At 33.1% G+C, this 25651-nt stretch overlaps 1 protein-coding gene across 1 annotated transcript in view; it reads left to right on the plus strand.

The window, feature by feature from the left end:
- The window catches only part of LOC139525214 (uncharacterized), a 198820-nt gene that overhangs the window by 141601 nt on the left and 31568 nt on the right, over nt 1–25651 (plus strand). The window contains exons 14-15 of the mRNA XM_071320404.1: nt 797–841; nt 22426–22538. Coding sequence (XP_071176505.1) covers nt 797–841; nt 22426–22538 — 158 coding nt within the window. The remainder of the gene's footprint in view (nt 1–796; nt 842–22425; nt 22539–25651) is intronic.

A 25651-nucleotide genomic window follows, 5' to 3' on the forward strand; every position in this document is an offset into this window, starting at 1 on the left:
TTAGTCTATTAAAATTATAAAATTCAATTCATTTGGAGAGGGGGCCAAAAATGGCCCTTATTGTACCTTGTCCTTTGCCCCAACTGTTCGACCTATGCCCGTTGTATCAGGCTGCGCTCAGCGAATCATTTAATTGTGTTTTGGTCTGTTTTTCTGAAATTTTGAGCAGTGGATTATCTATATTTGTTGTATTGAAGGATTGTAAGGGCTTTATGTCTGTCTGGCAGGTATCATCTGACCTTGACCTAATTTTCATTGTCCATTGGTCAATGTTAAGTATATATTGTTAATTTTTAATTTAATGTTAATTTTAGTTTAATATGGAAATTTGCATTGAAAATATACTGAAACATATCAGACTGTTTTATTTCATTTAAAAAAAAAGCATACAGTGAAAATGCTGAATTTCTTAACCCCCTCCCCCAAGTGTGCGTTTTGTACACTTTGGAAAATGCTTGAAAATTATGGATGACCCCTTACTTGTCACAAGGTGGAAAGTTATTTAATTGGCAATCATTCCACATTTTTAATTTGTTATTTATTAAGTCAGGAATAAGACAGTTGTATTTCACTTTGTCTGTTGATTAAAAGTGTTTACTTTGTCAGTTTTTATAGAATTCCGTGTTTTTAATTTGAGTATTTTTGTAATATTTTATAAAGTTAATTTTGCATGTGCATTATGATGGGATATTTTTAAAACAGAATTGTGAATTTGACCAAGATTTCAGTTTTTATTAACTAAGGAAATTTGGTAGTTTAAACACAATACAGACTCGTATTCTTGTTATATTATCAGATAAGAAAACAAAACCAAAAAAGGCTGGAAATGGAAAGGCTAAAGGTAAGTAATTATTTTAGCAAATAGAAATTTTCTGTAACGGTTCTTCTGTAAACAGTTTTATTTATTTATTTTTTTTTTATATAAAAATATGAATACCAATAAAATTGAGAATGGAAATGGGGAATGTTTCAAAGAGACAACAATCCGACTATTATGGCATAGAGCAGACAACAAGCCAAGGCCAGCAATGGGTATTTTTTTTAATGCAGCGAGAAACTTCCACACCCAGAGGCGTCCTTTAGCTGGCTCCATTACAATGATTTATACCAGTTCAGTGATCATGGACGTCATACTAAACTCCAAATTATACACAAGAAACTAAAATTAAAAATCATACAAGACTAACAAAGGCTTGAGGCTCCTGACTTTGGACAGTCTCAGAATTGCGGCGGGGTTAAATATTTTTTGAGATCTAAACCCTCCACCTATATCTCTAGCCAATGTAGAAAAAAGAAACACACAACAATACACACAGTAAAACTCAGTTTAAGAGAAATCTGTGTCCAAGTACACTTGCACATTATAAATACATGATACACCCAACAGCTGTCTTTTATATTGCTAGTTAACAGCTGTTGGTCAAGGAATGGCCTAATAGACAACTTTCAAGTTTGTCCGACACTGGAAAATACTTGTCAGAGTAATTCATGCAATATTGCATTATCATTTTTTCCTACTAATCGCTCAACAAAGTTAAGGAAGTGACGACACCCCTTAAAGCAGGAATGATGTTCACTAAAACCAAAGTTTTTGACGGATTTCCAACGAACTCGAAAGTTGTCTATTACGGCAGAGTAGCAATGAAAGGCCCTGAAATGACAATTGTAAAAAAAATTCATATTAGTCAGTCTTCTAAAGCTGTCACTGACTCCTACAACATTTAACTATCTCAGTAGAAATTTTGGTGCTCTGTATTAACATAAATGTAGGCATAGCATAGTAGAGTTTTTATGCTCATTCACAATGAAAAAGATCCAAGGATATTTGCACTTAATAGTATTTGTTTTTTGGAGAACTTGAAGGGATCGTTTTTTTGTCAAACAAAACAAAAGACTATACATTAATGAAAATTTGGTTTTACAAGTGTACTACCACCAAATCATGGTACAACACGGAATCCGGGTCCGTCCGCCCTGATTCTAGTTCGCCCTAGTTTCTGTTTGCCCCGAGTCCGTTCGCCCTGATTTTATTTTTTTAGTATAGTGTTGCGTTGTGTGTATATAATTGAATGTGTTGAAGTCAGTCTACAATTTCGCTGAATATTTACGATGTTTCATGTTATTAACTTGTCTAAAGCTAGCTGCTATACTAGGTTATCAGTTTCAGTACATTTCAGGACTACAAGATATTGTGACTTCAAGGTATTTAGGACTAAGTTTGTATCTGTATGTAATAGGAAATATAAGTTTCTGTGAATTCCAGCACTACATTGTATTTTTAAAAACAACTGAAGACTAAATTATTTGTATGTAATTGAATATGTTGAAGTTTACATTCACCGAATATTTATTTATGATGTATTCTGTGGTACTGCCTTTAGGAAATAAGTTTCTCGGAATTTCAACACTACATTGTATTTTTAAATGTAAAACAACTGAAGACTAAGTTGTTGTCTTGCTGCTACGAGGATAAGTTTCTGTGAATTCAAAGACTACAAAGTATTTGACATAAAACAACTAAAGACTAACATGACTAAGTTATTTATATATTTAACTTTATTGATACATTTCAACAATTTAAAAATATTCAGTAACAGTTATAACAAGATCAATTCCGAACTGTACTTCGCACACATTTATTTACTAAACGAATTATTTAAAAGCACTAAATAAAATTACTATTAGTGAAACAAATACCAAAAACACAGTCACACTGCTGTACATTGATCACTTGTCATCAGTGTTTTCACCCATCCTTTTTTAAATTTTTTATATTTCAAACTGAATTTTACCCATCCAAGCTGACTATTTTATTTTAGAAAAATGTTATTCTCATTATTAATCCATCAAAGACAATTTATATAACAATCAGTGATATCAAAGGTTTCAAATGACACCTAATCAGCAATCAAAATTCAATCAACAGTAATTAAAAGTACTTATAATAAAATAGGCACTGGCTACGGTTACATGAAAATGTAACATTAATAAAAATATTATTGTTACATTGGAAACTAAATGCCGGAATGCATGGTTGGATAAGGATCTGGTTTAATTAGGAATGTAACAATAATTATTGAGGCTACGGTTACATAGCGTTATTAATTGTTACATGAAAAACAGCAATGCACAATGGGACTAGTAATATGTACTAATTTAAAATAATAAAAAATGAAGACATTTATTTTATATTTGCAATACATACATTTATTACATACAATTTATTTACAATGACAATTTCTACAAATCAAGTAAGTGATTTTTAAAGTCCGACACATTTTTGATGAACGAAATTGCGTCCTCCACGGTTACGTGTACATACAGAAGTTAGTATTTTAAAAGTTACAGTTAGCAAACTTTGCTTTTGATGTATCAATTTGGGTCAAGTTGCATAGCTGTATGAAATTTTTGTCTTGATTTTGTTTAAGTTTCGCCGTTTTAAAACGCATCCCAATTTTTAAAGTTTTTCACCCTAAACAAAATTGGTTCAAAGTATAATGACAGTAATAAGAGTAGGAATGCAGTTAAATACTTTAAAAAAAGTGAAACCATTGAACTATATGTTTCGCCTTTGACACTCCTAATTTTGAGTAGTATCTTTAAGAACATCAAAACCATTAATACGTAAAACTATTCAAGTTAAACACCATTTGATTGTTGAATAATAATATTTATTATTTATCAGTATTACAAGTATTATTTAGTACATATGAAAGAATTAAGCAAAACAACTATAGAAGATTTAAGTTTAATAAATCTAGCGTACATTGCTGTTTTTCATGTAACAATAACGTAATGTAACCGTAGCCTCAGTAATTATTGTTACATTTGTAATTAATCGGTTCCTCACCCAACTTTGCATTCCGGCAATTAGTCTCCAATGTAACAATAATATTTTTATTATTGTTACATTTCCATGTACATGATGTAACCGTAGCCAGTGCCTATAAAATAAAGTGTAACGATGCAGCCAAGAATTTTATTTAATTAATATAAATTTGGCAAATATTCTGTATTTAACTTTTAATAGATATACATAAATTTTAATATATATAATTATATTTCGTTCATTGATGTAACATATACATATCATAAATGAATATAGGGCGAACGAACCCAGGGCGAACGGACTATCAGGGCGAACAAACTCAGTGCGAACGAACCTAGGGCGAACGATCCCAACGTCACGTTAGGTTGCATACGAAAATAGGTCGAAAAAAATATTCCCTTGAATTTGAAAAGTAGGCCTTGTAGCTAATTAAGCCTACATTTTATTGCAGTAAAACATTTCTTGGTCATTAACATATGTCTTGGGTTTATGTCATCACTTAGATCCGTTGTCGTCTGTCACCGTAATCTATTGAAAAAATTATCTTCTCTGAAACCACTGGGTCAAATACCTTCAAACTGTAAATTAATGTTCCTTAGGGTATCTAGTTTTTAATTTGTATCCGAAGTTTTGATCCATCAACAAACATAGCTGCAATGGCTAAAACAGAACATAGGGGTCAAATGCAGCTTCTGGCTTATATCTCAAAAACTAAAGCTATTAGAGTAAATCTGACATGGGGTTAAATTGTTCAATTGGTCAACGTCTATCAGCCCTGAAATTGTTAGATGAATCGAACAACCCATTGTTGGGTTGCTGCCACTAAATTTTAAGTTTTATCAAAATTTTGCAGTTTTCTCATCACTTGGCGTCCGGCGTAGTCTGGCGTCGTCCGGCGTCATTCGTGGGCGTCAGCGTTAACTTTTTTACATTTTGAACTTTTTCTAGAGAACGACTGAATGTGATAAAACCAAACATGGCATGAATGTTCTTAATGAGGTGCTGATCAAGTGTTGTTATTTTGTAGCATATCCATCATCCAAAATGGCCGCCAGCGGGGGACTTAGTTTAACATAGGACCCTATTGGAAATGCATACAAATGACTTCTTTTAGAGAACCACTGAATGGAATGAATCCAAACATGGCATGAATGTTCCTTATGAGGTGCTGACCAGGTGTTGTGACTTTGTAGCCGATCCATCATCCAAGATGGCGACCAGCAGGGGACCTAGTTTAAAATAGGACCCTATGGGAAATGCATACAAATGTCTTCTTTTAGAGAACCACTGAATGGAATGAAACCAAACATGGCATGAATGTTCCTTATGAGGTGTTGACCAAGTGTTGTGAAACTTTGTAGCCGATCCATCGTCCAAGATGGCCGCCAGTGGGAGACTTAGTTAAACATATGACCCTATAGGAAATGCATACAAATGACTTCTTTTAGAAAATCACTGAATGAAAAGAAACAAAACATAATATGAATGTTCGTTATGAGGTGCTGACCAATTTTGTTACTTTTTAGCCGATCCATCATACAAGATGGCCACCAGCGGTGTACTTAGTTCAACAAAGGACCCTATGGGAAATGCATACAAATAACTTCTTTTAGAAAACCACTGAATGGAATGAAACCAAACACAGCATGAATGTTCCTTGTGAGGTGCTGACCAAGTGTTGTAACTTTGTAGCCGATCCATCATCCAAGATGGCGGTTAGCGGGGGATTTGGTTTAACATAGGACCCAATGGGAAATACATACAAATGTCTTCTTTTAGAGAACCACTGAAAGGAATTAAGTCAAACATAGCATGAATGTACCTTATGACACACTGAGCAAGTGTTGCTACTTTGTAGCTGATTCATCATCCAAGATGGCTGCCAGCTGGGTACATGGTTTAACATAGGACCCTATGGGAAATACATACAAATGTCTTCTTTTAGAGAACCACTGAATTGAATGAAAGCAAACATAGCATAAATGTGCCTTTTTTATGAGGTGCTGGCCAGGTGTTGTTACTTTGTAGCCAAATTTTATCTTTTTTTATATGATTTCTAAAACCCAAGTAGAATCAGGTGAGCGATACAGGCTCTTGAGAGCCTCTAGTTTGTTATCATTATAGAAAGATGTAAACTGTAAACAGCAATAATGTTCATCAAAGTAAGATCCACAAAAATTGTCAATGGACCCCTTAAGGAGTTATTGCCCTTTAAAGACAATCATACACAATTTGTTCATCAAGTTTGCTAACATTTAAAAATCTTCTCCTCTGAAATACAGGTGAGCGATTGAGGCTTTTGAGAGCCTCTTGTTTTATTTGTGGTTTCTTTTAAATAGAATATTTTGGAAACTTCAGGTAACATGGTTACTAATGCTTGTACACAGGTTAAATAAGGGGGGAGATTTGATTGGTTAACTTCCAGTGATGGTTATTATACGACCGCAAAATTTGAAAAAATTTTCGTCATATATTGCTTTCACGTTGGCGTCGTCGTCTGCGTCGTCGTCGTCGTCCGAATACTTTTAGTTTTCGCACTCTAACTTTAGTAAAAGTGAATGGAAATCTATGAAATTTTAACACAAGGTTTATGACCACAAAAGGAAGGTTGGTATTGATTTTGGGAGTTTTGGTCCCAACATTTTAGGAATTAGGGGCCAAAAAGGGCCCAAATAAGCATTTTCTTGGTTTTCGCACTATAACTATAGTTTAAGTTAATAGAAATCTATGAAATTTTGACACAAGGTTAATGACCACAAAAGAACGGTTGGGATTGATTTTGGGAGTTTTGGTTTCAACAGTTTAGGAAGTAGGGGCCAAAAAAGGGCCCAAATAAGCATTATTCTTGGTTTTCGCACAATAACTTTAGTATAAGTAAATAGAAATCAATGAAATTTAAACACAATGTTAATGACTACAAAAGGAAGGTTGGTATTGATTTTGGGAGTTGAGGTCCCAACAGTTTAGGAATTAGGGGCCAAAAAGGGACCCAAATAAGCATTTTTCTTGGTTTTCGCACCATAACGTTAGTATAAGTAAATAGAAATCTATGAAATTTAAACACAAGGTTTATGACCATAAAAGGAAGGTTGGTATTGATTTTGGGAGTTTTGGTCCCAACATAATAAGGGGCCCAAAGGGTCCAAAATTGAACTTTGTTTGATTTCATCAAAATTGAATAATTGGGGTTCTTTGATATGCCGAATCTAACTGTCATGAATGTGTATGTAGATTCTTAACTTTTGGTCCCGTTTTCAAATTGGTCTACATTAAGGTCCAAAGGGTCCAAAATTAAACTTAGTTTGATTTTGACAAAAAATGAATCAGTTAGGTTCTTTGATATGCTGTATCTAAAAATGTACTTAGATTCTTGATTATTGGCCCAGTTTTCAAGTTGGTCCAAATCGGGGTCCAAAATTAAACTTTGTTTGATTTCATCAAAAATTGAATAAATGGGGTTCTTTGATATACCAAATCTAACTGTGTATGTAGATTCTTCATTTTTGGTCCTGTTTTCAAATTGGTCTACACTAAAGTCCAAAGGGTCCAAAATTAAACTTAGTCTGATTTTAACAAAAATTGAAATCTTGGGGTTCTTTAATATGCTGAATCCAAAAATGTACTTAGATTTTTTATTATGGGCCCAGTTTTCAAGTTGGTCCAAATCAGGATCTAAAATTATTATATTAAGTATTGTGCAATAGCAAGTCTTTTCAATTGCACAGTATTGCGCAATGGCAAGAAATATCTAATTGCACAATATTGTGAAATAGCAATTTTTTTTTAATTAGAGTTATCTTTCTTTGTCCAGAATAGTAAGCAAGAAATATCTAATTGCAAAATATTGTGCAATAGCAAGATTTTTTTTTAATTGGAGTTATCTTTCTTTGTCCAGAATCAACTTAAATCTTTGTTATATACAATATACAATGTATATTCACTTTTTACTACCAACTGATAAATTAAAATAATCTTTACCATTCAGTGATAACAAGCAGTTTTTTTACATCTTAATATTTTATGATGTATTTAAATGAGTAGTTATTGTTGCAAACTCCATTAGAAATTTTAATTGAGATTAGTTTTGGAATAAGGGAAAGGGGGATGTAATTAAAAAAATTGGGTTCAATTTTTCTCATTTGAAATTTCATAAATAAAAAAGAAAATTTCTTCAAACATTTTTTTGAGAGGATTAATATTCAACAGCATAGTGAATTGCTCTAAGAGAAAACAAAAATTTTAAGTTCATTAGAACACATTCATTCTGTGTCAGAAACCTATGCTGTGTCAACTATTTAATCACAATCCAAATTTAGAGCTGAATCCAGCTTGAATGTTGTGTCCATACTTGCCCCAACCGTTCAGGGTTCAACCTCTGCGGTCGTATAAAGCTATGCCCTGCGGAGCATCTGGTTTTCTTATATATGCAATGCAATGTTGTGTGAATTTTTACAAAGAGTAATAAGGGAAAATCAATGGTGGTATTACATCTACAGTCTAAACTAATTTACATTTTGGACTTGGAGTATAAAATTCCCAAATTCTGAGTCTCGAGTTAATTTAAAATAAGAATATCATTAATGGTTTGTTATAAACCCTTCTTGGTCATTTAAACTTCAGTTTCCAGAAGAAGGCTACGTGACGAAGAGCCTTTTCCAAAGTTGTTTTCACAAGATAATTCCAGCTTAAGTATTCATTTATGGTAACCCCTAAAATGGCTTAATGTTTGTATGACTACTTCTATGAACATATTATTTTTTTTAGCTCATCTTGCCGAAAGGCCAAGTGAGCTTTTCTCATCACTTGGCGTCTGGCGTCCGGCGTCGTCTTCCTGCGTTAACTTTTACAAAAATATTCTCCTCTGAAACTACTGGGCCAAATTTAACAAAACTTGGCCACAATCATCATTGGGGTATCTAGTTTAAAAATTGTGTCCGGTGACCCGGCCAACCAACCAAGATGGCCGCCATGGCTAAAAATAGAACATAGGGGTAAAATGCAGTTTTTGGCTTAAAACTCAAAACCAAAGCATTTAGAGCAAATCTGACATGGGGGTAATATTGTTCATCAGGTCAAAATCTACCTGCCCTGAAATTTTCAGATGAATCGGACATTTTGTTGTTGGGTTGCTGCCCCTGAAATGGTAATTTTAAGGAAATTTTGCAGTTTTTGGTTATTATCTTGAATATTATTATAGATAGAGATAAACTGTAAACAGCAATAATGTTCAGCAAAGTAAGATCTACAAATAAGTCAACATGACCAAAATGGTCAGTTGACCTTTTTAGGAGTTATTGCTCTTTATAGTCAATTTTTAACCATTTTACATAAATCTTAGTAATCCTTTAGAAAAATCTTCTCCTCTGAAACTACTGGGCCAAATTTAACCAAACTTAGCCATAATCATCATTGGGGTATCTAGTTAAAAATATGTGTCCGGTAACTCGGCCAACAAACCAAGATGGCCACCATGGCTAAAAATAGAACATGGGGGTAAAATGCAGTTTTTGGCTTATAACTCAGAAACCAAAGCATTAAGAGCAAATCTGACAGGAAGTAAAATTGTTGATCAGGTCACGATCTATCTGCCCTGGAATTTACAGATGAATCCGATAATCGGTTGTTAGGTTGCTGCCCCTGAATTGGTAATTTTGAGGAAATTTTGCTGTTTTTTTGTTATTATCTTGAATATTAATTAATAATTATTATAGATAGAGATAAACTGTAAACAGCAATAATGTACAGCAAAGTAAGAACTAAAAATAAGTTAGTATGACCAAAATAGTCAATTGACCCCCTAAGGAGTTATTGCCCTTCATAGTCAATTTTTAACAATTTTCTAAAAATTTGAAGATTTTCAATAAAATTTTCCACAGAAAGTACTGTTATAGATAGAGATAATTGTAAGCAGCAAGAATGTTTAGTAAAGTAAGATCTACAAACACATCACCATCACCAAAACACAATTTTGTCATGAATCCACCTGTGTCCATTGTTTAATATTCACATAGACCAAGGTGAGCGACACAGGCTCTTTAGAGCCTCTAGTTATAATAACATTAGATGTATGTTTCATTATAATACACGATTCTGATTGGCTACTCTGCAATCTCAGGTTATTCCTTAAGCAACTTCATTACATAATTAAATTTATCAATCATGACGACACGAGGCCCCACAATAAAATGCACAGGTAAATTAAATAAAAACTTGATAAAAATCGTGTTTCATGATCCTAGCAAAAAAAAAATGTAATTATAAATAAGTATGGAATGCTTCTTTTTGTTACTTCATAGGGTTGTCAAAGTGTTGACCGTGCGCACATTTTTTAGATTGAAGCGCTTTCGTGCTTCATACAAAACGTACTTAGGTCAACGCTTTTACACCCTAATGAAGTTACAAAAAGAGGCATTCAATTCTTGAATATAAACTGTTGGGAGATGATGTTTATGGTGGGTTATTTTTACAACCGCATAAGTTATAGGACTGTTTAATATACACATTGAAAAAAGATTTGCAACACCTTGATTTTTTAAACCCTGGAAAATTAATCTCTTTGGATATATAGAGCATGATAAAATATTTGTAGTATAATGGTAACGAAACATTGTTAATGGTAACATTTGCATCGAAACAAAAAAAAAAATGCATGAAAACAGACATTTTAATCAACCACAAACAACAAAGTGAAGTCGTTTTTGCAAAAAAATATCAGTTTACAACTCTTCCTATTATCGAAATTAGAGTGTCAGATATTTCAAAAGAATTCTTAAGATGATTGTTCACTTTGTAGTTGATCATAACCGACCAAAAAAAAATCAATACTTAGTGTAGTTTCCATTTACACGGATAACCACCTCTTAGCGTCTTCTTAGGATTGCCAACTTCTACGAATTTGTTGCTGAGGTAACCACAGTCAATTCTGATAAAGGGCATTGTTTAATTCATCTGAAGTGTCTAAGCTGGAGGTGTCCGTTCGTGCACTTTACATCCAATAATGTTCCATATATTTAATAGCATTTAAATCTGGGTTACAAGAAGGCCAATAAAGAGTTGTTATTACTGATCACCGCAGATAATCAATAACAGCACATCAATGACAACTGGCCTTGTACTCAGACAATGATTATTAAAATCAAGCACTGAACTTGCTTCAAGAATGTCTCTTTGTTATCTTTAGTTATTCAGGTTTCCTCTTATTGTCTTAAGGTCTAACTTACAGTCGTGTGAAACACATCCCCATACCACAATATGTCCTCAAAATAAGAGTTTCAATGATGTTCATTCGGAATATGCATAATTTGGTAAATGCCATACCTGGCAATCAACCAAGTGCAACATTGGCCGACTTTCATCAGATCAATGGATCTTCTTCCAAGACTCTTAATTTCCAACCTCAACGAGCTGGTGATTACCAACAATACATGCAATTTGTTGCAGCTACATGTACATACTTGCTTCTCTTGTGCCTATAATTACCATCTTGTTGCAGTTGAGAGTTGTGGAGGACCAATTAAATTGTGTCAATCACATAACTTAACAAACTTTGTTATTAAAAGTGTTGAAAACAATAAGAATAAAAACACAAACACATGTTTTATTGTTTATGAGTACAGTAGCTGTACGTGCAGATTAGAATTTATTGAGTGGACATTTTAGTGGAAGATATTAGCAAGCAAAATCGAGGGAATTGTTCAAATAATAATACAAGCATGAAAATTATCACAAAGCATCATTATTATATACTTTTTAAGAAAAAAACTGCTGGCCATTTAAAAAAAAAAATTTTTCAAGATGGCCACAGCCTTTTTCTAAAATGGATGTTTTTTTCAGATTGAAAATACAGTTTTTTTCTGGAAAACTTTTCTTTTGCATTTTTTAGGTGAAAAACAATTATCAGGTTTGGTAGCTACCATCCTTACATGTGAAGTATTTACTAGAAATAAATATTTGACATATCCAGGGTTTGTGCATGCGCGAAAATGTAACAAAATTCATTCAAAAACATTTGAACTATTTACTATATATTAAGTGTTTTTTGATTTTCAATGATATTATGGTTTGATAACATTTTTCAAGGTTATGATACACATGATTTAACATTTTTGGTTATGTGCAAACTATTTATAGACATAAAGAGCGATTTGTATGCACTACCAGGGCACACTGGTATAAATCGTAGTTCATCTCATTACTCTAAAAATCGAGGCTCTTCTAGAGCTGTTCAAGTAAGTGTAACTTCTTTGATGCCACTGTTTAAAAACACGCCCATTAAGTTTCAATGATCAGGTATTCGATTGATAAGACAAAATATGTGGTTAATACGAAAGAAACATCAAAAGTAACTGCAGACCGGCCACTTTTGATAATGGCTATTCAGTGGGTATGGCCTGATTTGTATAAGTGTATCGTCATGTGAGGTCAGATGCTTTTGAAATGCGGAGGCAAAAAATCAAGCTGTGTTGGTAACTTAAATGCTACCGTTCTGGCCTTCCTTTTACGGGTTTTTGTATTGGGAATTGTCAGATAATTATAAGATAAGCAACCTGTCTTTCTAACCAAACTAATCATTTAAACTTAACAAAAAAGTGATATCACTTGTCAAGTTGATGGAAATTATAAAAAAAAAATACATTTTCTAACTTTTTGCCGCTATTTTGGAACCCGAAGTCACTCTTTTTATTTATTTATGTGTTGTTTTGTCGAACTTAAGGAACTTATTTACGTTTTATCAAATCTTACAAGTTACAATTGATTATACCTATAACATTGCTTTCAAGGATTTACAAAATGTAGCTAATTTGATATGACGCCATTTGCAAAATGCGGATCGGTGGCCATCTTGAAAAAACGGAAATTTTGGATGGCCTGCAGCTCATTTTTTTTTAGCTCAACTGGCCCAAAGGGCCAAGTGAGCTTTTCCCATCACTTTGCGTCCGGCGTCCGTCGTCGTCGTTAACTTTTACAAAAATCTCCTCTGAAACTACTGAGCCAAATTAAACCAAACTTGGCCACAATCATCATTGGGGTATCTAGTTTAAAAAATGTGTCCCACGGCCCCAGCTTGTCTGGCAAAACAGCCGTTGGACGTCAGAGTAATCTCGGACTACTTAATATGCTGAATACAACGATGTTTTTGAATACACCAAAACATAAGTTTGAGTAGTATTTTGTGAAAGGTGATCACAAACGGGAAGTAAGTAAAATTGTTTTGAAAACAAATTGTGAATACACAAATTATCTACGACCTAAAACTAGGTAATTGGTGTTAACTAACAGTGTGTCTGACACCAATCTGTCAAATGAAGCCATGTACTTAATGGTTCTTTTAATTTGACAGTTTACATAGCTAGTTTTACTTCCTATTCATGGAAAAATTACGCATTTGCCGATGTTTCAAAGGAAATGAATTTGAAGGCTCCAGAATCCGGATAAAAACATCGGAATTCCCGGGTTAGTGAACGACCTGACGGGTTTTTGAAAAAATCTCATGTAAGGGGTGTAATTCGCGGGTATGACCCGCAGGGTATGGTCTGTTGACAGGTATGTTAAAATAAACTCATCCAATTATCTTCTGAGATCATCGGCGACCACATGTTTATTACATTATTTTTTAAACGCCCTTTTACGGGACGTAGTATGGTATAACGTTGTCCGTCTGTACGTCCGTCCTTCGTTGGGACATTAACTCAAAAATGCTTTACCCAATTTGCATAAAATGTTATTTGTATATATTTATACAATGGGTTCGGAAAGGGTTAAATTGGCACTGAGTAAGACAATACGTTTTGAAGTTTAGTTATTTCAGTTGACACATGTGTCTGAACACACTTTGTCTTGAAAGAAGTTAATCATCTGTGTAAGAGGGCAATATATTTGTCTGTTATTGTAGTATGATAAACATGACCTTTGACATTTAAGATGATAATATCACAGGTTTAATTCTCCTCTTCAGTCTAAAGATTATGCCAATAATTTTACAAGCTGTTGATACCTATTCCATGAAGAATTAGGCGATGAATGTTTAAGGACATTATTTATTTCAGTTTTATTTTCACCACTTCCAACTAAAGAAATAAGTAAGTATTGTTCAAACCCAGAATAGGTCTATTAATGTGCATTTAAGCTTTAGATGTATCAATAAAAAATGTATGTAACCTATGACCATAGTAGAAACACTTCAGCATTTACTCAGATCGATATTATCTTGTTACAGCTTGTTTTAATATTTATACTATTTGCTATCTGCAAACACTTATCATGGCATTAAAACCCTAGAAGTTTTACCATCACTTAATGTACCTGCCTACTCACCATATCACCCTAAAGTGAGTGTTGTACATTGATTTAAAAATGTAGTTAAAATTCATTCAGAGTACCTAATGAATTATTGTCATCTTTTCATGTTTTTTAGTGATTCTCTCAGTTCGAATTCCTATCTCTATATTTCAAGTTTTAACCGGATTTTTGATAGAAAAAAAATCGGTTATTTATTTGGGGATGTACGGTGGGCAAGCTTTAAGTCGGTCGGTCAGGCGGCAGCCAAACAGTGTCCGTTCAATAACATGAAAACACTTTGAAAATTTATTCAAATTTAGTTATGTTGTGTCCTGTGACCAAGTGAGGGTCAAGTCAATTTTCACGATTTTAGCAACAAGCAGAGGTGCTGACCTAGTGTTGTTATCTTAAAGCCAATCCATTGTCAAAGATGGCTGTCAGAGAGGCACTTAGTTATACATAAGGACCCTATGGGAAAGACATACACATGTTTTCTTTTTGAGAACCACCAAAGAGAATGAAATAAAACATGACATGAATATTCCTTATGAAGTGCTGACCATGTGTTGTAAATTTAAAGCCGATCAACCATCCAAGATGGTTGCCAGATAGTCAGTTAGCTTAAATGATCCTATGGGAATTACAAAGGAATGTCTTCTCTTATTGAACCACTATATGGAATGAAATAAACCATGGCATGAATGTTTCTATAAGGTGCTGAAAAAGTGTTGAAACTTCGGGTGGTCAATCAACCAAGATGGCCGCCATCGGGGACTTGGTTTAACATAGGACCTTATAGAAAATACATACAAATAACAAGCTATTATTTGAACTTTGAATTATTTTTGATTATGGAATTTGCATACTTTCTTGTGCTTGAAATTTTTAGTAAATTTCATGTTTATTTTGTATAAGAATGTTTTGAACTGCTCATAACACTTTCCATACATTGTATTTTGTATAGATAGTGTTGTGCGCGGCACAGTACATTCTATTGAAAATTTGCTATCTTCTTTGTAATAGGTAGTGTTGTGCGCAGCACAGAACATTTGAATAAAGAATAGACATGGAATTTATTAAAAATTATAAGCACAAGAAATTATGCAAATTCCATAATTAAAAATAATTCCAAGTTCAAATAATAGCCTGTTAAATGTTTTCTTTAAGAGAACCACTAAATAGAATGAAACTAAACTAAACATGGTATGGATGTTGATAATGAGGTGCTGGCCAAGTGCTGTAGTTTTGTAGCCAATCAATCATCAAAAATGGCTGACAGCGGGAACTCAGTTTAACTATGGAACTTTTGTGAAATACGTACAAAAGTCTTATTTTGAAGAACCACAGAATGAAATAAACCAAACATGGCATACATGTTCCTTTTGATGTGTTGACCAAGTGAACTTACTTGATAGCAAATCAATCATCCAAAATGGCTCTCAAAAGGGGACTAAGTTTACCAAAGAACCCTATGGGAAATATATACAAATACCTCCTTTTAGAAAACTGCAGTTTTGAGCTATTTCTGTTTGAAAAGAAATTGTCAAAAGTGATTTCAACCGGATTTTCGATAGTAAAAATCAGTTATTGATTTAGGGATGTACGGCGTGCGGTAGGGTGGTCATGAAGACTTGGGCGGCTACCAATGCAAACAGTGTCTGTGTATTTACATGTAATTGTTTGGATGAACTTTTTGTCAAATTTGGATATGTTGTTTTCTGTGAATAAATGAAGGTCTAGTTAAATTTTCACGATTTTAACGTTTCTTCTTGTCGAGTTATGTACCTTTCCAATAATGAAAAGTGCTACCTATAATGTGATTGAGTTTTTTCCTTTTGAATAGAAATGGTAAATCATATATATTAAAGATATTAACACTTACTTTTAAAATCTAAGCTTGTATTGTCTATTAATAAACCTTTATTAAGATTTTTGATTTCTGATTTACTTTCATCAATAAAATTCTTAGGGTTATTAGCTATACTGATTCTAAAAATGTGTCAGTGGTTGATTCATGGTCCAATTTTATTGATTATTATTTTAAAACAACATACATCTAGCTTAGTTTTATGATTTATAATTTTTGTTGTTTTGGCTGTATGTCCATTGTTACACTTGGTTTTTTTTTATAACTGTATGCACTTTTTAGTACATTTTACATCAACATTTGATTACAATTTATTTGTTTCAAGAAGGTTGTACCATGTAGAGATAATGGTATGTGAGTAATGCTAGATGATTTGTACGTTTTGAATCAGTCCAACAGTTTCATCAGTTCACAACTCTCAAGGTGGTCCTTAAGGTTGCAGTCTTGTAATTGACTGCTCCATAGGCTTACATGCAAAACAGCTGATTTTTGAAAATAAAAAAATGAAAAATGCTACATAGAAAAAAAAATTCATGTTCATATCATGTACGTACTAATGTGAAATTGTGATTTAATCGAAAAAAAGGGGGTCTGGCCATGAAGAATAAAAAGTTACGCAATCCTGAAGTCAGTACATTTTTTTCTAATTTCTGTTTGCTATTTTTACTAGGCCGCACCACTTCCAGTAAACATGATATCCTTCCACTTTCCTGGATTGATATCCCCAAAAGATGCAAGATTTTTTTTAAAGTCTATATATATGTTTCAATTCAGCATAAACCTATAATCAAACAGAAAAAACTTCAGAAAAAAATGTGCTATTTTTTTCCCTCCATGTTTTGACATGCACCGGAAACTGGAGTTGTAATACAAGACTGGTACCTATAACAATAATGACATGTCTTAAAAAAATAATTCTTTTACTTAGTTTCATTAAGTAGCCATATCTGAACATAAAAAATGCCATTATAAGAACTGTTTGGCTGTAATAATAGAAATAACCCCACTATTAAAGCAGTACCCCTTTCTGAAAACAGGCAAAATTTGGAAATCAGTCATGTCTACTAAATGATCTGTAAATCTCATTCTAGTCTATTTTTATACGACCGCAAAATTTGAAAAAATTTTCGTCGTATATTGCTATCACGTTGGCGTCGTCGTCTGCGTCGTCGTCCGAATACTTTTAGTTTTCGCACTCTAACTTTAGTAAAAGTGAATGGAAATCTATGAAATTTTAACACAAGGTTTATGACCACAAAAGAACGGTTGGGATTGATTTTGGGAGTTTTGGTTTCAACAGTTTAGGAATTAGGGGCCAAAAAAGGGCCCAAATAAGCATTATTCTTGGTTTTCGCAAAATAACTTTAGTTTAAGTGAATAGAAATCAATGAAATTAAAACACAATGTTAATGACTACAAAAGGAAGGTTTGTATTGATTTTGGGAGTTTAGGTCCCAACAGTTTAGGAATAAGGGGCCAAAAAGGGACCCAAATAAGCATTTTTCTTGGTTTTCGTACCATAACGTTGGTATAAGTAAATAGAAATCTATTAAATTTAAACACAAGGTTTATGACCATAAAAGGAAAGTTGGTATTGATTTTGGGAGTTTTGGTCCCAACAGAATAAGGGGCCCAAAGGGTCCAAAATTAAACTTTGTTTGATTTCATCAAAATTGAATAATTGGGGTTCTTTGATATGCCGAATCTAACTGTCATGACTTTGTATGTAGATTCTTAACTTTTGGTCCCGTTTTCAAATTGGTCTACATTAAGGTCCAAAGGGTCCAAAATTAAACTTAGTTTGATTTTGACAAAAAATGAATCAGTTAGGTTCTTTGATATGCTGAATCTAAAAATGTACTTAGATTCTTGATTATTGGCCCAGTTTTCAAGTTGTTCCAAATCGGGGTCCAAAATTAAACTTTGTTTGATTTCATCAAAAATTGAATAAATGGGGTTCTTTGATATACCAAATCTAACTGTGTATGTAGATTCTTCATTTTTGGTCCTGTTTTCAAATTGGTCTACACTAAAGTCCAAAGGGTCCAAAATTAAACTTAGTCTGATTTTAACAAAAATTGAAATCTTGGGGTTCTTTGATATGCTGAATCCAAAAATGTACTTAGATTTTTTATTATGGGCCCAGTTTTCAAGTTGGTCCAAATCAGGATCTAAAATTATTATATTAAGTATTGTGCAATAGCAAGTCTTTTCAATTACACAGTATTGCGCAATGGCAAGAAATATCTAATTGCACAATATTGTGAAATAGCAAATTTTTTTTTAATTAGAGTTATCTTTCTTTGTCCAGAATAGTAAGCAAGAAATATCTAATTGCAAAATATTGTGCAATAGCAAGATTTTTTTTTAATTGGAGTTATCTTTCTTTGTCCAGAATCAACTTAAATCTTTGTTATATACAATATACAATGTATATTCACTTTTTACTACCAACTGATAAATTAAAATAATCTTTACCATTCAGTGATAACAAGCAGTTTTTTTACATCTTAATATTTTATGATGTATTTAAATGAGTAGTTATTGTTGCAAACTCCATTAGAAATTTTAATTGAGATTAGTTTTGGAATAAGGGAAAGGGGGATGTGATTAAAAAAATTGGGTTCAATTTTTCTCATTTGAAATTTCATAAATAAAAAAGAAAATTTCTTCAAACATTTTTTTGAGAGGATTAATATTCAACAGCATAGTGAATTGCTCTAAGAGAAAACAAAAATTTTAAGTTCATTAGAACACATTCATTCTGTCAGAAACCTATGCTGTGTCAACTATTTAATCACAATCCAAATTTAGAGCTGAATCCAGCTTGAATGTTGTGTCCATACTTGCCCCAACCGTTCAGGGTTCAACCTCTGCGGTCGTATAAAGCTACACCCTGCGGAGCATCTGGTTATGAATGTTTTCCTATTATTTGGATACTGTGGAGCTAGAAGAGTATTCTTATCTATTATTTTTATTTTTTCCTCCTGTTTAAATGAACCACATTCAATAGTTTACCCCTCCCCCTTTTTTCAATGAAATCTACCCAAGTGGGCCTCTTGTTTAAGTCAAAATTGAAAACCTACCCAAAACTTTTTCATATTGAAGAATTTGCTACAATACAACTATCTGGACACAAGAAAGACCATACCTTTCTCTGTTTTGACTATACTGGTCTTTATACATGCCTACTACATCATGGTTTTTAGATTGTACTTGACCCACCAATGCATATAAAATTTGAAATAAAATTCAAGAAAAAACAAAATGAATACTCAAGTTGGTGTTTTTGGTAAGAATATTGATTACTTGTCTCACCTAATCACAAAAATCCTTGTCATGATGGATAGTTTTAGAAAAATTCTACTTTTTAAACAAATTTTTAACCCAAATATGGAAATTTCAATTAACCATGCAGTGCTGCAGACAGGAAAAGAAGTATAGACTCATGAAAAATGAACATTTTGTGAAAATCTTTTCACCAAAAGTTCATTTTATACATATTCTACCTAAATGTCAACAATTGAGCCATGAAAATAATAACCCTAAAGAAAAACATTACTTTTGTATGTAGCTGTCTCTTCAACTTTGCTCCAATTTTCAATAAAACTGTGCAACTAAAATTTTTATCATTCATTGAGGAAAAAATCTTTCTATGTTCTTTTTAATTGAAAATCATGTATGTAATACCATCAAAATCTCAATTTGCCTCAAACTGTTGTGCTTTATATCTTTTTATACTTTTGAATGGTGTCTAATACAAAAATGCATAATTATTACATAATATCAGTTTTTTCAGTGTAACTTGATACCCAATGATTTTTTTCTCTTAAAAAGTTCTTAAATTATGATGTTTTATCATTCTGGGCACATGAGCTACTTCCTTGCAGTGAACATATTAAAAAAAAACCCTATGCAGGTTGCAGTCTTGTAATTGACTGCTCCATAGGCTTACATGTAAAACAGCTGATCTTTGAAAATAAGAAAATAAAAAATGCTACATAGAAAAAAAATTTCATGTTCATATCATGTATGTACTAATGTGAAATTGTGATTTAATCGAAAAAAGGGGGTCTTTCCACGAAGAATAAAAAAAAATCCTGAAGTCAAAAATTTTAGCTCACCTGGCCCGAAGAGCCAAGTGAGCTTTTCCCATCACTTGGCGTCCGTCGTCCGTCGTCGTCGTCCGTCGTCCGTCTTCGTTAACTTTTACAAAAATCTTCTCCACTGAAACTACTGGGCCAAATTAAACCAAACTTGGCCACAATCATCATTGGGGTATCTAGTTTAAAAAATGTGTGACGTGACCCGGCCAACCAACCAAGATGGCCGCCATGGCTAAAAATAGAACATAGGGGTAAAATGCAGTTTTTGGCTTATAACTCAAAAACGAAAGCATTTAGAGCAAATCTGAAATGGGGGTAAAATTGTTTATCAGGTCAAAATCTATCTGCCCTGAAATTTTCAGATGAATCGGACAACCCATTGTTGGGTTGCTACCCCTGAATTGGTAATTTTAAGGAAATTTTGCTGTTTTTGGTTATTATCTGGAATATTATTATAGATAGGAATAAACTGTAAACAGAAATAATGTTCAGCAAAGTAAGATTTACAAATAAGTCAGCACGACCAAAATGGTCAGTTGATCCCTTTAGGAGTTATTGCCCTTTATAGTCAATTTTTAACCATTTTTCGTAAATTTTAATAATCTTTTACAAAAATCTTCTCCTCTGAAACTACTGGGCAAAATTATTCCAATTTTGGCCACAATCATCTTTTGGGTATGTAGTTTAAAAAATGTGTCCAGTCACACGGCCATCCAACCAAAATGGCTGCCACGGCTAATAATAGAACATAGGAGTAAAATGCAGTTTCTGGCTTATAAATCAAAAATCGAAGCATTAAGAGAAAATCTGACAGGGTTTAATTGTTTATCAGGTCAAGATCTATCTGCCCTGATATTTTCACATGGATCGGACAACCCGTTGTTGGGTTACTGTCCTGAATTGGTAATTTTAAGGAAATTTTGCTGTTTTTTGTTATTATCTTGAATATTATTATAGATAGAGATAAACTGAACACAGCAATAACGTTCAGCAAAATAAGATCTACAAATAAGTTTACATGACCAAAAAAGTCAATTGACCCCTAAAGGAGTTATTGTCCTTTATAGTTAATTTTTAGCTCACCTGGCCGAAAGGCCAAGTATGCTTTTCTCATCACTTGGCGTACGGCGTCCGTCGTCCGTCGTCGTCCTGCGTTAACTTTTACAAAAATCTTCTCCTCTGAAACTACTGTGCCAAATTTTACCAAACTTGGCCACAATCATCATTGGGGTATCTAGTTTAAAAAATGTGTCCGGTGACCCGGCCAACCAACCAAGATGGCCGCCATGGCTAAAAATAGAACATAGGGGTAAAATGCAGTTTTTGGCTTGTAACTCAAAAACCAAAGCATTAAGAGGAAATCTGAAAGGAAGTAACATTGTTGATCAGGTCACGATCTATCTGCCCTGTAATTTTCAGATGAATCGGATAATCGGTTGTTAGGTTGCTGCCCCTGAATTGGTAATTTTGAGGAATTTTGCTGTTTTTTTGTTATCTTGAATATTATTATAGATAGAGATAAACTGTAAACAGCAATAATGTACAGCAAAGTAAGAACTAAAAATAAGTCACTATGACCAAAATAGTCAATTGACCCCCTAAGGAGTTATTGCCCTTCATAGTCATTTTTTAACAATTTTCTTTAAATTTGAAGATTTTCTATAACATTTTCCACAGAAAGTACTGTTATAGATAGAGATGATTGTAAGCAGCAAGAATGTTTAGTAAAGTAAGATCTACAAACACATCACCATCACCAAAACACAATTTTGTCATGAATCCATCTGTGTTCATTGTTTAATATTCACATAGACCAAGGTGAGCGACACAGGCTCTTTTTTTCATAAATTTTTGTAACTTTTTAGAAAATATTTTCCACTGTAATTACTGGGCCAAGTTCATTATAGATAGAGATAATTGTAGCAACAAGAATGTTCAGTAAAGTAAGATCTGCAAACACACCATCATCACCAAAACACAATTATGTCATGAATTTATCTGTGTCCATTGTTTTTATGCACAAGACCAAGGTAAGCGACACAGGCTCTAGTTTTTCTACTTTCTGTTTGCTATTTTTACTAGGCCGCACCACTTCCAGTAAACATGATATCCTTCCACTTTCCTGGATTGATATCCCCAAATGATGCAAGACTTTTTTAAAGTCTATATATATGTTTCAATTCAGCATAAACCTATAATCAAACAGAAAAAATTCAGTTCAGAAAAAACTTCAGAAAAAAATGCGCTATTTTGTTTCCCTCCATGTTTTGACATGCACCGGAAACTGGAGTTGTAATACAAGACTGGTACCTTAAATAAAATTAATAATAGAAAGTTATTTTCAGCTGTGAATAATAACCCAGATGATGAATATGCCAATTCAGCTCTTCAAATGAAAAACTTGAATGATGGAGAGTATGCAAATTCTACAGACACACAGGGACCCTCTGGTCATAATGTAAGTATATAAGATAATCTTAAAAGATATTTATAAAACAAGTATTTGAAAAAGGCAGAAAATTTCATACTGTATAAACATTAATAAAACTGATATCAGGACTAAAAAGCTTAAAACTAGTAGAAAATATTGCAAGTACTTTCTGTTTGTTCCAACCTAATAGCATTATTATATCTTTTTATGCCCCACCTACGATAGTAGAGGGGCATTATGTTGTCTGGTCTTTGCATCCGTTTGTCCGTTCTTCCGTCTGTCTGTCCTTCCGTCAGTCTTTCTTCCGTCAGTCTTTCCTTCCGTCCGTCCGTTCAGGTTAAAGTTTTTGGTCAAGGTAGTTTTTGATGAAGTTGAAGTCCAATCAACTTGAAACTTAGTACGCATGTGCTCCATGATATGATCTTTCTAGTTTTAATGCCAAATTAGAGTTTTCATCCCAATTTCAATGTTCACTGAACATAGAAAATGATAGTGCAATTTCAGGTTAAGGTTTTTCGTCAAGGTAGTTTTTGATGATAATGAAGTACAATCAACTTAAAACGTAGTATACATGTTCCCTATGATATGATCTTTGTAATTTTAATGTCAAATTAGAGTTTTTAGCCCAATTTCACTGTCCACTATACAGAGAAAATGATAGTGGGAGTGGGGCATACATGTACTATGGACACACTCTTGTTTAAGTCTTTTTCCTGAACTGAAAAATTTCTCACTTTTTCTATTACAGCTAATTTTTGCACTGGATTAAGAATCTTTTTAATTAAAAAACTGTTATAAGTGTTTATGTTTAAATTTGCATTGAATAACTTTACTTATCAACACAAATTAAATTGTATCGGGAGTGCATACATATCTTTACTTTCAGCATAATTTTTATTAACCAGATTTTCTAAGGAAATATCGATTATGGATTTGGGAATGTACGGCGTGCAGGCGGCTGTCATACCATGTCTCCACAATAGCACGAAAACGCTTTGACATTTTTTTTTCAAATTATATATGTTTTCACGTTCTTAGTATTTCTCCTTTTTAGCTCACCTGGCCCGAAAGGCCAAGTGAGCTTTTCTCATCACTTGGCGTCTGTCGTCCCTCGTCGTCGTTAACTTTTTACATTTTGAACTTCTTCTAGAGAACAACTGAATGGAATAAAACCAAACATGGAATGAAGGTTCCTTATGAGGTGCTGACCAAGTGTTTTTATTTTGTAGCCGATCCATCATCCAAGATGGCCGCAAACAAGGGACTTAGTTTAACATAGGACCCTATAGGAAATGCATACACATGACTAACCACTGAATGGAATGAAACCCAACATAGCATGAATGTTCCTTATGAGGTGCTGTCCAAGTTTTTTTTACTTTGTAGCCGATCCATCATCCAAGATGGCCACCAGTGGGGGCCTAGTTTTACATAGGACCCTAAAGGAAATGCATAAAAATGTTACCTTATCCAAGCATCATTTATGATGTGAAGGTAAGATGCATTATATGAAGAAGCCAATTGGCTTCGAAGGTTAATAAGTGAACCTTTGCTTTATGTCAAGGCCGCACACCTTTTTCATAGCTGAGTGATTTTTTGTCTAACCATTACTATATAAACCCGTGCAGAGTAATGACCAGCCTCTTTAAAAAAAAAAACTGCTATGGGCATTTATTGGTCTTAATATTTATTTTTGGGACCGGCGTATTACTTATTATATAAATTGGGAGGGTACATATTAACCCTCGAAGCAATTTGGCTTCTTCATATAATGCACCTTATCCTTCACATCATAAATGATACTAGGATAAGGTAACATTATATATCATAATCCTGGGCTTGCTCAGGTTAATAAGTGAACTCTTTGTAGCTCCAATAAATGCAACTTCCAAAATAGAATAAGAAATAAATGGAAATTATAAACCAACTGATCTCATGAACATTACCAGTAAAAAACTTGAAAAGAGATATAAACAAAGAAATTCACCAAATATAAATATCCAACACAAAACTAATTTGATAATCAGATCATTCTGACAATTTTTTGTTTCAAACAGACAAGTCTTTGCTCCAAAGTCTTTATTCCACATACTTTTAAATTTCATCAAATACAAAAATTAAGTCTAATTAGACCTAGTATAAGCAAATCTTTCACCTAAAAATAAAATATATGATTAATTTTTTAAATATTGTTGTCTATTAATATGCATCACAGCAGAGCTCCAGATAAGAATTCACAAATTGGGTTTTTTACCCACCATTTTCTTATATAATTGGGTGATAAAGTTTATTGATTGCATTATCAATTCCAATTCACCCCTCATGTTAATATCAAATTGGGTTTTTCACCACCAAGCTCCTTAATGTATTGTGTTTTTTCATCAACACAATATTGAATATTTAGGCAATATCAACCCCAGATTTTTTTTTTCATCTTAAATATGTTTCTTTCTTTGTTTAGCTGTTTTATTTGGTTTAGGGTTAGGTTAGGGTTATTTGCTAGCTGTTTTATTTGGTTTATTGACTGAGAAGCAATTGTAGGTTTAATTTGTGTTCCGTTTCAAACCTTCTGCCAGTTTTGTATTTTCTCATATAAACTGTAAAAAAACGGATATATATGTGTATTCACAGGCACTCGTCTTATACCTTTATATAATACTAGAACACACCCGTGATATCACGGGTCCGTGACTGAATTAAAGCATATAACTATGCGCAAGCCTTATTTTAGTATTAGTATTGTCATCTGACAAATTGGACCTCGTAATTTTAGTATTATAGAAATTCTGAGACCAGTGCCTGTGTGTGTATTCATTAATTAACCGTAAAATGAAAAAAATAGTATATAAACTCTAATTATACTTGAATGTTTTTGTTTTATTCCAATTTTCATAAATCTGGGTTTAGTTGTCTTTTATTAGAACTTTTGGTTTCTGATGCTTTATCATGTCATAATTGATTTGTCCTTTTTCCAACTGATTTCGTTTTTGAGGAAACCCTGCTTTTATAAGCAATGTTCTCGTTAAGGTACGCACACACGCCTGTTTGTTCGATGGACGCTTCCTAAAAACACTGGCTGAGTCTTGTTATCATCATAACTTTCCCTAAGCTTTTCAAAAGAAGCAGAAAACTATGCTTCT

The sequence above is a fragment of the Mytilus edulis genome, chromosome 5 (assembly GCF_963676685.1).
Source record: "Mytilus edulis chromosome 5, xbMytEdul2.2, whole genome shotgun sequence".
NCBI lineage: Eukaryota > Metazoa > Mollusca > Bivalvia > Mytilida > Mytilidae > Mytilus > Mytilus edulis.